Source organism: Papaver somniferum, chromosome 1 (assembly GCF_003573695.1).
Source record: "Papaver somniferum cultivar HN1 chromosome 1, ASM357369v1, whole genome shotgun sequence".
Lineage (NCBI taxonomy): Eukaryota > Viridiplantae > Streptophyta > Magnoliopsida > Ranunculales > Papaveraceae > Papaver > Papaver somniferum.
Window position 1 is genome coordinate 236,535,203 of NC_039358.1, and position 15,860 is coordinate 236,551,062.

Below are 15,860 nucleotides of genomic sequence, written 5' to 3' on the forward strand. Positions count from 1 at the left end.
TAAGGCACAAGGAGAATGATAATCACCCCCAAACTTAGAGTTTTGGGTGTCTCTAGATAGACTAGCTACAATTTCCCTAATTTCTAGATCATCGGAATCCTGAAAATGGTCAATTGCTTCATGTAGATTATACTCTGGTGATGCATCCTCACTCATATTTAAAAGCTCAACGAGTTAATCTTCTTCGTCTAAGACTAATGTTTCTAAATCGCTAGACTCTAAAACAATATTCTCAGAATAAACTCGTTCCTCTAAACTATCGATGACTTCGTAATCATAAGGAAATACTACATCTTCTAAAACGGGAGTATCTCTAGTTAAATCCTCGTCCTTTTGAATAGGTGAATAATTATTAAAATTATTTGGATTTGAACAAGAAACATTATCATTATTATGTTCAATTGGAGTAACAAATTCCTGATCACTATGCCTACTTATTTCAAATTCTTAATCAACACTATCCTCATCATAATCATCATTATAATAACATGAAAATGGTTGGACATCATCTAAACAAGTAGTGTTGCCAATTTTATCCTCTTCATCTTGATTATGTGAATAACTATCTTCATTCTCAAATGTATTATGGGATACACTATATTGGAAATTCAAGTTATTTCGAGCAATACTTTCATTCGTCTCTAACTCAAGTCTACGTGTCGACTCAGCTATCCTCTCAAGGGTCTCCTCCAAAGAAAGTTCCCTTAGTGTTGGATCTAAGTTTTGAGTTAATATATTGAGGATATCTTCTAAAGATTCAGTCGTTGTTGCAGTCCTTTCGTCCATAACTACGTTATTCACCTCAGCTAACTTACATGTCGATTCAGCTAACTTTCGTGTCGACTCAGCTAAACTCCTGAGAGACTCTTCTAGAGAAGGAATAAGAACTGAAGTATCATAAAAATGACTACTTTTCAAAAGTTTGGATGTATCCTCTAAATACGAAGAACTAGTATTATAATATTCTTGCTCGTAAGACTGATGCGCATGCGGATAATAATTGGGCTCACCATGGTATGACCCAAAATCTTGAAAAGGTTGGCGTGCCCAACCACTATTCACACTATGATCATAAAAAGAGTAATATCCATGTTGCTCGATTGGATAATCATTGTATTGGCTATACCAGTTTGACATCCTAACTGCAAGGGGATTCTAAACAAGCACAAAGAAGGCTGACTCGACCACAACAAGCCTATTTTATCTAGCAAACAAAAATCATGATGGCTCCACTTAGATTGTTTCTAGACCAGCTTCTAATCCTTCGAAAGGGAATTCGTTATAATTTAAGCAAACCCCTATGGAATCAATCCGAGTCAAAGTAAGTTGAATAGAGGCGAGGGAAGCTGCGTGGAGCTTTGATATCCAAGGCCTCACCGTATTAAAAGGCGGCGCAGTCACGCATTCAACTCACAGAAACCATCATGAACTTCGAAGTATGCTTAAAAGATTAACCAATATTTTTCGAATGACTTTCCTATTAAGCTCGTTACCCTATCGGTCTCGTTCTAGTCAGTATTTTAAGCTTAGGTTCGTGTAGGTTACGTGTTCCTAAGGCGGGCAAGAAGGAAACGGTGATGAAATCCGAGTCCTTATCTTGATTTGGCCAGGCCTTGCCCTTTACTAGAAAATTAAATCCGATTTCAGGTCCTCAACATATATGCATAAAAAATTATCTAGTAAACCCGCTGACAGGGGATTCGCGGGTGTATAGAATTCTTACCTCCCGTTCCAGACGGGGGATGAACCGTTGAGGTCGACTCGGGCCACCGACTCCAATGTCAGTGTACGAACCCGAGGGGCCGAGAAAGTATCGTAACTGTCGTCCTTCCCTGTGCAGTTTATATTTAAACCAACCCTTCCTTAGGATTTTAAAAATAAAGTCCAATGTTCAATGTCCGAAAGAAAAGAAAAAAAAATGTCCAAAAATAAAATATTACAAAAATAAAAACATTAATTACAGTTTCTAAAAAAATAAAATAATATAATATACAAAATCTTCTTCTTCACTCCTTCTGGATTCTTTCTTTGTTTCCTTCTTTAGCTGCGCTTTTCTTTTCAGCACTTTCTCTCTTTTTCTTTAGCTCAGCTCCAAATCTGAAAGCAAACAAGAAATACCAAAACGCATAAAAAAGAACAACAAAAAAAAACAACCTAAAAGCAAATCTATACACAAGTCCGCGTCGGCGGCGCCAAAAATTGATCGAATTTTATATAGTGGTAAATAGAGTTGTCGTTCACTCGGACTTGATGAATTGATTTCAAGAATTAATAAACTAAAAGAAAAGAAAAAATATACACAAAATATTGTCACAGGATGAAGAGTGTTACTGGGACTAAGATTTCGTCGAATTCATAACATAGGGTTCAATTTATTTATTCTCAACAATTAAAGCTTCAATGAATAAAATTAACATGGACTCTGGTTTTGCCAAGGTAGATTCTCAAAAGATTAGTTGTAAATCCTAAGCATGATGTATCAAAACATTTAAGCTAAGCATACCTCATCAAATTAAATGACAACCAATTAATTCAAATCATATTTCAATTAAAATTAATGCAAAAGTCTTAAAAAGAATTAAATAATTTTACCCATGTATGAAATTCGTCTTCCTCCGTCGTCCCAGTGTTGGGGTTTAGCTCATCACGTCGAAAACACACTTAAAATATTTATTCATGGCTCAAAAAGTGTTTACAAGATGATGAAATGTAATGAGAAGAATAAAACAATGACAAAGCTCTCCCAAAACTCCCCTCTCTCCCTTCATCGGTTTGGTCCTACTAGCACCCTATTTATACACAATAACCCATTACTCAAACAACTTTTCAAAATCTTCTTCCATAACTCCATCAGATCTTCTCTTTAATGAAAAATATCTCATGAATAATTTCTTTCTCCGTTATCACAAATCTTCTTTATTTGCTAGAATAAAATCCTAGGGATATAATCTTTTTTTATTTTTAAATAAAACCCCAGATTTTCTTTCTCCTTTTCAATAAAAACCAACTCATAAATATATTATCTCTTTTACCTTCAAGATATGGAAACTTTATGTATATTAGGCAAGAAGATATCTTTGCCTCGAATCTTTAAAATATCCCATAAATTTCGTGAATTTGTTTCAAAATGAAGAAGGAGAGGGTTCCTCTATCCATTTGCTGGGTGCCTTTAACAAGATTTGTGCTCTTATCTGAAATGAGGATGCCTTTAACACTTTTAAGCCAATTCTTCCAAAAATGTTTATTCCCCAAAAAATACCTACAAACACAAAAAAACCTGTAAATAAATACGAAATTGAGTGCCAAAAATATATAGTATTGAGATCAATTTAGACACAAAAATGTGTCTATTACTAGACTCCTAGGAGTAGCCGTTAGCGCACTATCATAGACTGAACCGTTTAATGATTTCCAAGCATCTCATAAGAGGTATCTTAAAGTTTCAAAACACCAATTCCCCAGCACGTTCGTGGTTGTCGTAGCCAACAAGCATCCACAACGTTTGGGATCGAGTCTTGGTGTTGTGGTCCCATCTAGAGGTGTAAAACGTGCCGGACCGGCACAACCCTGCACACGAAATCACATGCTTTACGTGTCACGTGCCGTGCTGTGCCGTGCCAACGATTTAAACGTGTTGTGCTTTACTAGTCAAAAGCTAGGGACAACACGGCCCACGGGCACATCACACGAATAAACGTGTTGTGTCGTGCTGTGGCGCCGTGCTAGCACATTTGTTATAACCAATTTGAAGTCACTTAGTGGTATACATTAAGTCGGACATTATCACGAGAATCTAAATAAACAACATATCATTTGAAATTATTTCAAGTAAAATTAACAAGTTTATCCAATAAAAAGAAATAGCCCATCAAATATAAAATTGGATCATTGTCATGTAAACTAATGTTCTAGTTAAATATAAGTAACCACATTATAACAACGATATTGAAATATATTTTCCAAAATATTTATGTATTATATGTGTTGTTATAAAAATAAGCTAGCATAAAATGTCAAAAACTAACTAGAATAGTGACTCTTTTATGAAATATACACAAAATGTGATGTATTATGTCTTGTTATATAGCGTATTTGTGCATGCTATAACGTGATGTGCTGGGCCACGTGCTTATCAGTGCCACGTGTTGTGCTACTGTGCTACTATGCCGATTAGGATAACCCAGCACGGCCCATCAAACTAACGTGCTGGACCTTGCTGGGCTAAATCACGTGCTAGGCTCAGATTTTAGCGTGCTGGGCTGGGATGTGCTCGTGCTGGCACAGCCCAATTTACACCTCTAGTCCCACCCAGTATTATGACACAGGTATTCTAAAATACCTCGATTTTTCTGTTTTATCACGAAAACTTGTCTTACTCTTTTAGGTTTGTAGAGAAGAATTGTTGAGGAGGGATTTTGTAAAGATCTTCGGCGACAGCTTTAGGAATTCTTAATTTGTGGATGAGGGGGGATGTATTGTTGATGATGGTGATGATACTTTTTTTTTAACTCTTCACTTGGTGGTTGAAAGAAAATTATAAAACTCAAGACATTCATCAACTCTTCATAAATGTCAACTTCCTGCGACGAAAGGTAAAATTAAATAAAAAAACAAAAAAAAAAACAAGAAAAACTCAATCCAGCTGAAAAAACATATCTAAACTATTTGCTAAAAAAAACGGCAAATCTAAACAACCCTGATCAGTTAGTGATGAATAGGTGTTATTATAGCAAAGGATTAAGAACATATCCGGTGAACAGTAAAACCCCAGTAAAATCGTCTTTGATGATAAACATGAAAGGATGATCTGCAACAAAGTCTTCAACCGGTGGTGGTGAAGGAGGATCACCACCCATACTGCATTCTTCAAACTCTATTAGAGTAGCGGAAGCACCTTCAGTTCCTTCCTCGTCAACTTCAACAAAACACTTATGAATAACTTTACTGATTGAACCACTAGTACCCACCATCTCAGTCAATTCTGCTTCGGAACTAAAAGGCAATACTAATCCCATATCATTCAGAACTTTAATCGCGTCAAATTTAAATGTTATCTTAAACTTTGGTACCTTGAACTCTCCTGTTTGTTTCAGTGGCATGTATTCTGGAATATATTGATTCATAAAACTGGCTGAATCAGTACTCGAAAAGTCTATCAACTCTCCAAGTCCATCCCGTCTATCAGGTAATATTATATACATAGAAAAACGCCGAGTACTTGGATCATATTCATCATCGTATTGATGACAACTACGACTCCCTGTTTGTCTTTGTAATTTGTATGGGAGTTGAAGTACTTTGAAGCCGTTTTGACGCGATATATATTGGTATTCCTCTGTACTAGTCATAAATGGGACTTGAACAGAAGATTGTCCATCAGGTAGATAGAATTCCGAGTTCTTTGTTAACGTTTTATCGAACTGACCTTGATGCCATACTCCTTTGAAATAGAGTGCATTCACCAGCACAACCATTGTGAATTCGCTGAATGAGCCTTTCTGAACTAGATTCTTGATTATACCATTAGTTTTCGTCTCGACCCATTGGTTAACCATCTCAGTAACCTCATCAGCCTTTAAGAAAAAAACCAAATACATAAACAATATTAGTTGGCAATTTATACCGAAAACTTTTGGACAGTTCTTGTGGTGTTCTTTTGATTGTTTTGTCTAGAATTATGCATAAAAAAAATTCTTCTCGCAAGTAATATGATATAAGAAATAAAAATCTATAACTTCAAAAATAAAAATAAATTTTCTTACCTTGTGCTCAAAATCTACAGCTTGAACATGTGCACTAAAGACTGAATCGGCAACCTCTTGAAATTTTGGTTTCAAGGCGCAAGATTCATTGACCCAAACACTATTGGCGATTGACAATGGGGAGAGTTGTCTTTGAGTTTGGGTTTCATTCAATGAACTCATAAGTTGAGAACAAAACTTATTAAGAGAATCAAGATCTTGAGATTTTAGAAATCCTAATAATTGATTACATGTTTCACCTTTTGATCCAGAAGTTAATAACCCTAAAGCGGTATAGATTGATAATGGAGAATATACTAAATTATTTTCTTTGAATGCTTTTTCCGAAGACAGATTCTTCATAGTTTGCAGCCATAATGGAGAACCCGCTACATTCTTCTTCATAGCGTCTAATAAAAAATAATTCCACATAATTTTTTTTTCTTAATTAATTTACGATGAGAAGAGGGTTTAATTTGTTGAACTTCCTTTTGTCCTGGGTTTTATATAGGTTTTGGAAGTTTACTTTTATAGATTTCGAACGCACTTTTGGAAGCTAACCCATATTCTTTTTTGCGGTCTACTGGGATATAGCCATCTGGGGTAGTGGGATAAGGGTTGTCCTAGCTAAGTTATCCTAGTCGCCCTATTTCTCGGTCAAGCAACAAATGACCAAAATATTGAACTCAGGAAGAGCACCTTGCAGTATCTTTGCAACTAGCAAGCTAGCTTTTCAAGCCATCTAAATTCCAGTTTTAACTGTCGTGCTGCTTTTTGTCACTGAATTGGGGAAATATAGCCAAGCCAAGAGGAATACCATAATCATTTTTAGTTTGCTTCTAAAAACCCTTCTCTTTTTTTTTTCTTTTGAAAAAGGCAAAGAAAGGCGATTAGAGAGTTACATCAGACTATGCTCTAAATAAGTTCACCCAATCAAAAACAAAATCATCAAATTTGATGTGCTTAAACGAATCAACATTAACATTCCAACTAAAAAGCAACAACTTGATATACAAAATAAGAGTTAATTTTTTTCCTTGTTTCTTCGTTATCAAAATGTCAATCCTTTCTAAAAATCCTTCTCGTATACTAGAGAGTCATTCAAACCGAGTTTTAGTTAATTAAAGGCGCCCGATCAGATAAGTGGCAAATTTATCCGGTCATTTCAAGAATATTTTTTTCCGGGTATATCTACAACTTTAGAATAAATTTTAGTTGATCATTGATCGTGAAGGACAGTTATATAGAAGGAAAAACTAAAATCTCCCGATGAAACCCAAGAACAAGAAGGCCAAAATCAGAGTTCAAACAATAAAGGTCAAACAAGTATTAAAACAATAGGAAGAAAGTATGTTATCAAAAGCGCCTAAACGCACGCCTAGGCACACAATCGTGCAGGGGCGTCTCATACAATGAAACACCCAAAATGTTAGCCATTATGTTTTTCTCTTTTTTCTGATTTTATTTTGGGTATATTAATTATATGTCTTTCCTTTTCAAACTGTAGGATCAGAATCTCGTAACATTTATGCCTCAGCGAAATTATCAATGGTCTAGCACAGTAGCGTCGCAGAACAGTTTCAGAAATGATAGAATAAAATGACGTCATCTAAAGTCATGAGAAAGATGTGACAGTCTTGCGAAAATTAGAGAGCTTGCGAAATTAATATTTGCAAGGTTGCGAGAGTGTCGCAAACCATATCCGAAAATAAAGGACAAATTAGCTGTCATCCACTATGTATTTCCTTATAAATAGTCATTCGAGTTGTAAAGGAGAGAGAGATCTTTTTTTTGAGTAAGAGAACTCAAAGAAATTAACAGACAATTGAAGAAGAAATTGAAAGACATAATGTTGAACAAGCACGTTTAATCTGCGAACGTGAAAGATTGAGAGCGGAAATGGAAGAACAAGAGTTTCAGGAGACAATTCGCCAAAAAAATCATGACAATCGGGAAAGAAGGCGTATACAAAACCGGAATAACGATAATCTCAATGAAGAGTATGATAGAGTAAAGAGAATGGTTGAAAGACAGCGAATTGAATTGATAAGAAATGAACAAAATTATGGAGGGGAAAATGACCGACGTCATCATTTGCGAATTCAAGATAAGGATGAGGAAGAGAATCGCAGAATAAGGAGAGATGAGGATAATGAAGAAGAGATACAAAATTTCGCAAGAGAATATAGACGTGAATGCAGAAGAAGAGAAGCAAAATTAAAGAGACCAATGGGTCAAGATTCAGGAGTAAATAAACAAATCTTGAAAGAATTAGAAGAAATGAGGGGAATGCTAAATAACAGAGGAGAAGTAGGTAGAAGACAATTGGATGAAGCAATAGAAGAAGCTGTGAAATCTCCATTTACAAGGGAAGTACAATTAGGAGGAATACCACCGAAATGCAATTTGCCTGCATTAACCAGCATTTTCGATGGAACAACTTGTGCAATTCAACACATTAAAGCTTATGTGAGATGCATGTTACAATGGGAAAATCATGATGCGGTATTGTGCAAATATTTCGTATCCAGCTTAATAGGAGAAGCGTTAAAATGTTTTGAAGGTTTGCCAAAGAATACAATAACCTCATTCAATCATTTAAAGACTACATTCTTTGGGGCATATATAAGTAACAATTCCTCACGACCTGGTATATAAAATGTGTTTGGATTAAAGCAAAGGATTGGAGAAAGTTTGAAACATTTGACTAAAAGATGGAGAACTATGTGTAGCGAAATTGCTGGACGTGTAGATGAGAGATATCTCATATTATCATTTATCAATGCTATGTTTGCAACAAACCTGTTGTATGTCCAAATTTTCAGAGTCAAGAATACGATTACAATTACTGAATGCGAGAACTTAAAGAAGAATACATTGCTTTAGAGGAAAGAAAAAATGAAATGGAATCATATCCAGTTGCGAACACCAGCTCACAAACAGCGAATGCAAGCTTATTACCCAAGCTGATAAACACAGTGTCGAATACTTCGCAAGTACAACAAGAAAAGGTGACAGGTAACAATCAGCAGAAGTTGGTAGCTATGGGGAGTCGAGATCAAGAAGATTATGAAAGAGAAAGAAATTTCTACAGTCGTGGAGGAAATAACAAGATTCAAAGACTCGATCAAGCGCAAGAAACTTATGGAGATCAAAGACCAAACTTTAATAGAGGACAAGGAGGTCACAAGGTAGTATAGGAAGAAATCAAGATGCCACCTTTAAATGCAAGTGTGGAGAAGATATGGGAAGCTATAATCTTGATGGAGAATATACCAACACCATGGAATATGGTAACGGAACCACCTCCAAATCACAGAATTCATGAATTTTGTTCTTATCATCATTTTCATGGACATACCACAAACGATTGCAGAAATGTAAAGAGAATTATTTTGATAATGATAGATCTAGGAAAACTAAACGACTTTATGGTAGGGAATCCGCAACCTCAACCATTACCAACACCGCCAGAACATCACAAAGTGAATACGATGAAAAAGAAAGAAACATTCTTCATAGAAGTTGGTGCAAAAGCAAAAAATCTATTATGTCACTCTATCGTACATTCATATAAGAAAATTGAAGAATTTCATGATAATGTTTTGAGTAGAGTGTTCGCAAGAGATAATAATGGAAGAGAAATTATTAATATTGCGAAAATCTCGCGATTAGAGGAATGGCAGAAACAAATCATTTCTTTTACCGCAGAAGAAATTCCCGAAGGAGAAGAGGTGCATGACAATCCATTGGTAATAAAATTAGAAATTAATCCAAAACTGAAAGAAGATGAGGATGATGAAGCTGAAGATTCATGGGCAATCAATAGAATTCTAGTCGATATTGGAAGCTCTGTGAACATCTTATTTTATCATGCTTATAAAACCATGGGTGGAAGAGTTGATGATCTTATACCATCAACATATAAGATTTAGGGTTTTAATGGTACTGCTAACAAGCCTAAAGGGGAGGTTACTATGCAAATTCCATTGAAGGAGAATATCTTCTAAAATCTCATTTTGTGTCGTTGATGTAGAATCACCCTACAATGCGTTAATTGGTCGACCTTGGCTACATGATATTCTAGGTGTAGCTTCAACTTTCCACCAATGCATCAAATTCCCTCACCCCAATGGTGTAAGAATCATAAAGGGAGATTGGGTTGAAGGAAAGAGATGTTACGAAACTGAGATAAAATCTTGTGAATGAAGAGCAAACAATAAGGAAAACTGGCGACACAAAATCAAAGACGTACAAAGAAGTGAGAGGTTGATGGTGGATACAATCGAAAAGAAAGGAGAAGAGATGTTGCGAAATTAATACTAGCTCAGAATAAAAAGGATGAACATACTACTACCAAGGAAGCAGTAGCAGAAAATAACAAAGAAGCAGAGGATGGCAAAAGTAATAAAAACAAGAAATGTATGAATGATTAAGTTGTTGCGATAATCTCGCAATAAGTAAAATTCTTAAAAATACATTTGATTGAGCAACAAAATTGAGATTGCGAAATTCAGATACAATATAATGATTTGCGAAACTTTCGCAGAGATAATGAATTTTACAGAAAATAATCAGAGAAGAATGACAAAAGAGAAAGAGGCGAACCTTTATGGCGTACACCCTAGTTCGCGAATACAATTTCGCAAGAGGCAAATGTAAGACCTAAAGTACGTCATATAAGGGGGAACCTGTTGCATGGTTCAGGGAAAGGATACAACGCCACCGGAACCTGAGTCGTGGAGATTTGGGGTCAATAAAACCCATCCGGGAGAAGCACCTTGGATTCTTAGCTTAAGCATATGACTTGGGTTGGGAGACTAAGGTAATAAGGACTCTCCTAAGGAGTGCAGATCTGATCAAGGCGCCGAGGTACACGATTGAGTCAAGAGTGTCGGAGGTGTTTGAAGCGTCCTTGCCATTCTTGACAAGTCTTGGCTTATACTGCACTCGGCCTGAAGAAAACCCCACTTAGGGTGCAGTCTCGTAACCATAAACCCTATAGGTAAAAGGGATAAGAGGCTGCGAAAACAACTGGTTGTTGTTAAGACTGGATGGGAGGAGTTAACCTTGTATGGTAGAAGTACGCCTCCTTGAAGGGGCAACCAGGGGGGAGATAAGGGGGGCACCCTCCATTAGGGAGCTGATAAGTGTCTTACGACGCAAATGTCATAAGGATTTTTATTCATAAGGATATTAAGGATTGTCATATTTGTGCAAAAATCCTGAAGAGGCAATAATACAAAAGAAAAAGATAAGACGAGATCAATGGGTTTTCGGATGAAAGTGCGAAGACGTCCTGTGATTTCGTCGCAAGACGACAATGTCATGGGGCTTTATTTTCGCAAGAATATTTAAGCCTGTCATATTTTCGCAACATTCCTGAAGAGGCCATAATACAAAGAAAAAGTTAAGGCAAGATCAATGGGTTTTTGCATGAAAGTGCAAGGACGTCCTGCGATTTTGTCGCAATGACAAGAGGTGGCATAATAAGACCTTTAATTAGGAAGGCAAAATAAGACCACACAGGAATGATATTTGGAAAGAAACAAAATTCAGTTCGCAAAAGGTTGCGAAATTATACAATAAGAAATTTTTTATGAAACCTCTCATTTGGATTCAAATAACAAAGGCAAGTATGGGAATGTATGAAATTAGAAAATGTTATTTGTCTCCATATGAGAGGTTTACTCAAAAATTCAAGAATTAATGATTATATTGATTAATTGTATTGCAAAGAAGAATTGTTTTTATTTACGCAGGTCCAAATGAAAGAAATACAAATAAACAGAAAGAAGAAATAAATGTACAAGTATTACAAATAATCAAAGAAAGAAGTAAAGACAATTTCTTGGTTAATCCTTCATTATCTTCATCAGACTTGTTTCATTCTTCATCTGCGTCAGAATCCTCATCACCATCAGAACTTCCACCATTATCAGATTCTTCATCGTCAGCTTCAATATCAGAGATAATCAAACTGGGAGTATTCTGTGGGATTTCTTCTAAAAGACAAGGGTAATCAGAATGTGGGATATTATGATCATCACAAACCATCTGGATGGTTTGATTGCGAAAATGCATAGCGTCATTCTTAAAATTCTCAACTGTTATTTTGATTTGATTCTTCAATCTAGAATACTTGTCGTTGCGAGAAGAAAGATTCTTTGCGAGTTCCTCCTTTTCAGCTTCAAGTTCTTCAATCTTTTCACGATATCTATTTTCAGAATCTGCGAACAAAAGACAACCAATTACTAACTTGATGAAAATCCATAAGAAGCAAAAGATTAGTAAAGAAGAGCAATTAACAACCTTCTCTGTCAGAAATCATGTCTCTAATCAAGGCTGTATGTTCAACTTGGAGACTAACGTTTACGCCTAAATCTTTTCTAGCATCATCTAAAATTTTCGCAGCCCAGACAAATTCATCCTCACTACTTATGAGAAGAAGAGAACGAATTTGATTTTCCCTTTCGCAGAGTTCAATATTCTTGCGGTTAGCTTCATCTCGCTCAAGTTGAACTTCAAGGAGAGCCTCTTGGAATTTCGCCAAAGCCTTGGCACCTTAATCAGAGATACGATCCTTATCATCTATGAGACCGCTAATCTTGGTTCTCAACTCATTGGTTTTCTCTTTAGAATCAATAAGGAGACGCTTAAATCTGTTGGCTAAGCCTAAACTGGATCTATGATCAATCTCTAAGAGGCGAAATTTTGATCTAAGTTCATTTAGAGAAAGAGATGAAATTCTATCATTTGAAAAGCTATTTAAGGAATTGTTAAGACGTTCAAGAAGGGTATCATTATCCAAGGCATTAGGAAATGAACGAAGAAGGGTAGCTTCATCAGAAAGACCATAAATGTCTGCAAAAAAGATCATTTAAATAAGATAAAACAACAAGATGAATGAATAAAGAGAAAAGAGAAAAGTAATATACCATAAAGATGATTATTAGCTTGTTGAAGACTAGAAATTTTGTTCTTATAAGAGGAAGAATCAATTTCTAATTGTATATTCTTCTCGCGAAGACCTTTAACTTCAGCTTCCAATTCTTCATTCTTTTTGCGAAATTGAAGATTCTTCTTTTCAAGATTTTCGCGTCTTCTCTCTAGATCCGAGGCAACCGCAAAAGAATCTTTTCCATCCTGCGAAAAGAAATAAAAAATATTGATATAGAAAGAGATTTTGACTTATAACAATGAAGAAGTAAAAAGATAAAAGTATACCAAACTATTGAGAGAATGCAAGAAGTCGGGAGTCATTGATCTAGAAACTCCGCGAAGAGAGCTATCACCATCTAGTAAAGGGACATCACAAAGGGTAGCGAGAGCTTTGCAGGTATTTGCGAATTGGCTATATCCCATTCCTTGTAGAGAATCAGAAAAGAGGCCAGAAAGCTTAGCCATATAAGATTCAGGTGGAGAATCTTCAGTTGCATCAAGATGATCATTATCCTCATCATCCTTGTCACTTTCAGAATTTTCGTTAGGAAGAATATTTGATGGAGAAGAAGAACGAACTTTTCTTTTCTTTGGAGGAGGACTAGTTGATTTTTCCCTGTGAAGAGCACCTTTACCTTTATCACCAATCTTCACAGCATCAGCAGATTCTTCTACTTCAGCAATAATCTTCGCACACATATAGAAATAAGAAATGGAAGCATGGGAATGACAGTACTATTTAAATTCATAAGAGAAAATTTCTTACCTCATCTGTATATGAGCGAAGAGCTAACAGAGTACTAGATTTCCCAGTCCTGTTATAACTATCCTTTAGTTTTTGGATCTGCGGAATGTCGCAAGAGTTAGCGAACAAAATAGTAAAAATCAATAAAGAAATATAAAATGAGTTAAAGAGGAAAAGATACCTCTTTCTCTTTCTCGGTCCAAGAGAAAACCCAAGGTTGATATGCAGCGAGATTCGCAGGAAGAACGTTTAATCCAGCAATGTAGGGTCCCTTTAACATTAAAGGAAAAACACACCATTTATCGTCTTTGGATTGGCGAGGAGTTGTGTTTTTACCAGAATGCCAGTCAATATCTTGCATAAGAATTTTGCCTTAATCAATGTTATCTTTCCTTCTTAATCGAATACCCCAGCGAATATTCTCTTTCTTCATGGAGATAAGTTCGTAGTTTTCAAATAAATTCGCCACTGTATACTTCTCAGCAACTATCTCTAGGTTTGCGAATTTTTGATCCCTAAGTTCTTTGGAATAAATAGATCCTCTACCAGCACCACGATTAGCGAACTCTAGCATCAGACGGATGCAGTCCCCACTTAGTTGGAAAATGGCTCGCGAAAATCCCAGATGAGCGAGAATTTCATAAAATAAAGGAAGTCCTGGGTTATAGAGGAATAGGGAGACCTGCGAGAATCTGACCTAGCGAAATTTTGATTGATTGATCATCACAATTTTGATTAGAGAAAAGCTTGACAGAAAGAATTGATTTGGCATTCTCACCAGGAATGGTGGAGAGTGTAAAACCTTTATCAGAAAGATCTTTTTGGACATCTTGTAAATTCTTCTCATATCTATGACCACTTCAAGCCATGTTTGAATATAGAGTATGGGAATGTATGGGAAGTAAAAGGATTGAAGGAAGAAAAAATTACAGCAGCAGAATTTACAGAAGAATAACAGAGTTGCAGAGATGAAAGAATAAAAATAAAAGAGAAAGTAAAGAGAAAAGTAGAAAAAGGGGGGGATAAGAGTATATAAAGAAAATTTTTTACTTGAAGAAATAAACACCATTAAGACCAAGAGACGTGAGCGGTAGAAAATTAGCGGTTACAGAAGACGTGTCAAGAAATAAAGGGAGAGAGAGTACGTGTGATAAATGTGGAATATGAAAAGATAAACAGCTGCGGCATTTCTCACATCATTCTCTACTTTGCAGAGAAAGATATGAGAAGAGGCAAGATGTAGGATCAGAATCTCGCAACATTTATGCCTCAGCGAAATTATCAATGGTACAACACAGTAGCATCGCAGAACAGTTTCAGAAATGATAGAATAAATGACGTCATCTAAAGTCATGAGAAAGATGTGACAGTCTTGCGAAAATTAGAGAGCTTGCGAAATTAATATTTGTAAGGTTGCGAGAATGTCGCAAACCATATCCGAAAATAAAGGACAGATTAGCTGTCATCCACTATGTATTTCCTTATAAATAGTCATTCGAATTGTAAAGGAGAGAGAGATCTTTTTTTTTAGTAAGAGACAAGTAAATAGGAGAGAGAAAGTTCAGAGCAGAGATCATTCTTGATTTCTTTATTATCCTTGTAAGAACATTCAGAAATTAATCAATAAAATTAAGAGTGTAAACCTAAAAATGAGCTGATCAGCAATGAAATCATATGAGGGGTGTATTGTAGGATTTCCTGCAACTACACAAACCCAACAAATATATCCTTTCCCAAAATAAATATATCCCTACTAATTTCAGGAATTAAAATCAGGATTTATCAGATTACTAAAATGCCCCCGATATAAATAATAAGTTATAACAAAACCGACACATTAATTTCAGTTACGCCGGTTTCTTCTCTCACTTACTCTCACGCACTCTCTCTGCCTCGTTTCCTCCATCACTCCCTTTTTCAAATCCAGAAAACTGAAAAATAGAAGAAAAAAAAAACTGAAAAACGATGAGTATCAACTAGCCGCTGCTCATAATCAACCATTAAATACACTAGCCGTTACTGAAGATAAACCAATTAATCAAAATCCAGTAGTATATGATGAAGAACAGAAACTAAAAGTTGAAGGAAACCGTAAATCTTTCATCAACAAAAAATCAGCGAACATAAATCTAATAAAGTTTCATTACGTTTCATTTGGTTTCAAAGAAAGCAGCGAACAAAATCTAGTCAACAGAAAGCAGCGAACAGGTAAAAACGATTTTGATTTTGTTCTTGTTTTGTTAGTTTTGATTTTTGGTTAGATTTTTGTTAAATTTCATCAAATCAGAAATTCTCTGTGTGACTAAAATAAGCATGATTTGGTGATTTTGATGTAAAAATCGAACAGGTAAAAACTAATTTTGATTTCAGATCTAATTGATGCTTGTATGTTTTAGTATTGATTTTTTTTAATGTAATTATTATATGTTTGT

The 15,860-nt window shown here is 35.6% G+C and overlaps 1 protein-coding gene across 1 annotated transcript; it reads right to left on the minus strand.

Annotated features, from left to right (window-relative positions):
- Positions 1-4,724: 4,724 nt before the first annotated feature.
- LOC113273190 (serpin-Z2A-like) lies at positions 4,725-6,146 on the minus strand. Its single transcript, XM_026522952.1, has 2 exons — positions 5,763-6,146; positions 4,725-5,573 (listed from the first exon to the last, which is right to left on the minus strand). Exons 1-2 carry the CDS (start codon positions 6,144-6,146, stop codon positions 4,725-4,727), a joined length of 1,233 nt encoding a protein of 410 aa, XP_026378737.1.
- Between the last annotated feature and the right edge of the window lie 9,714 nt (positions 6,147-15,860).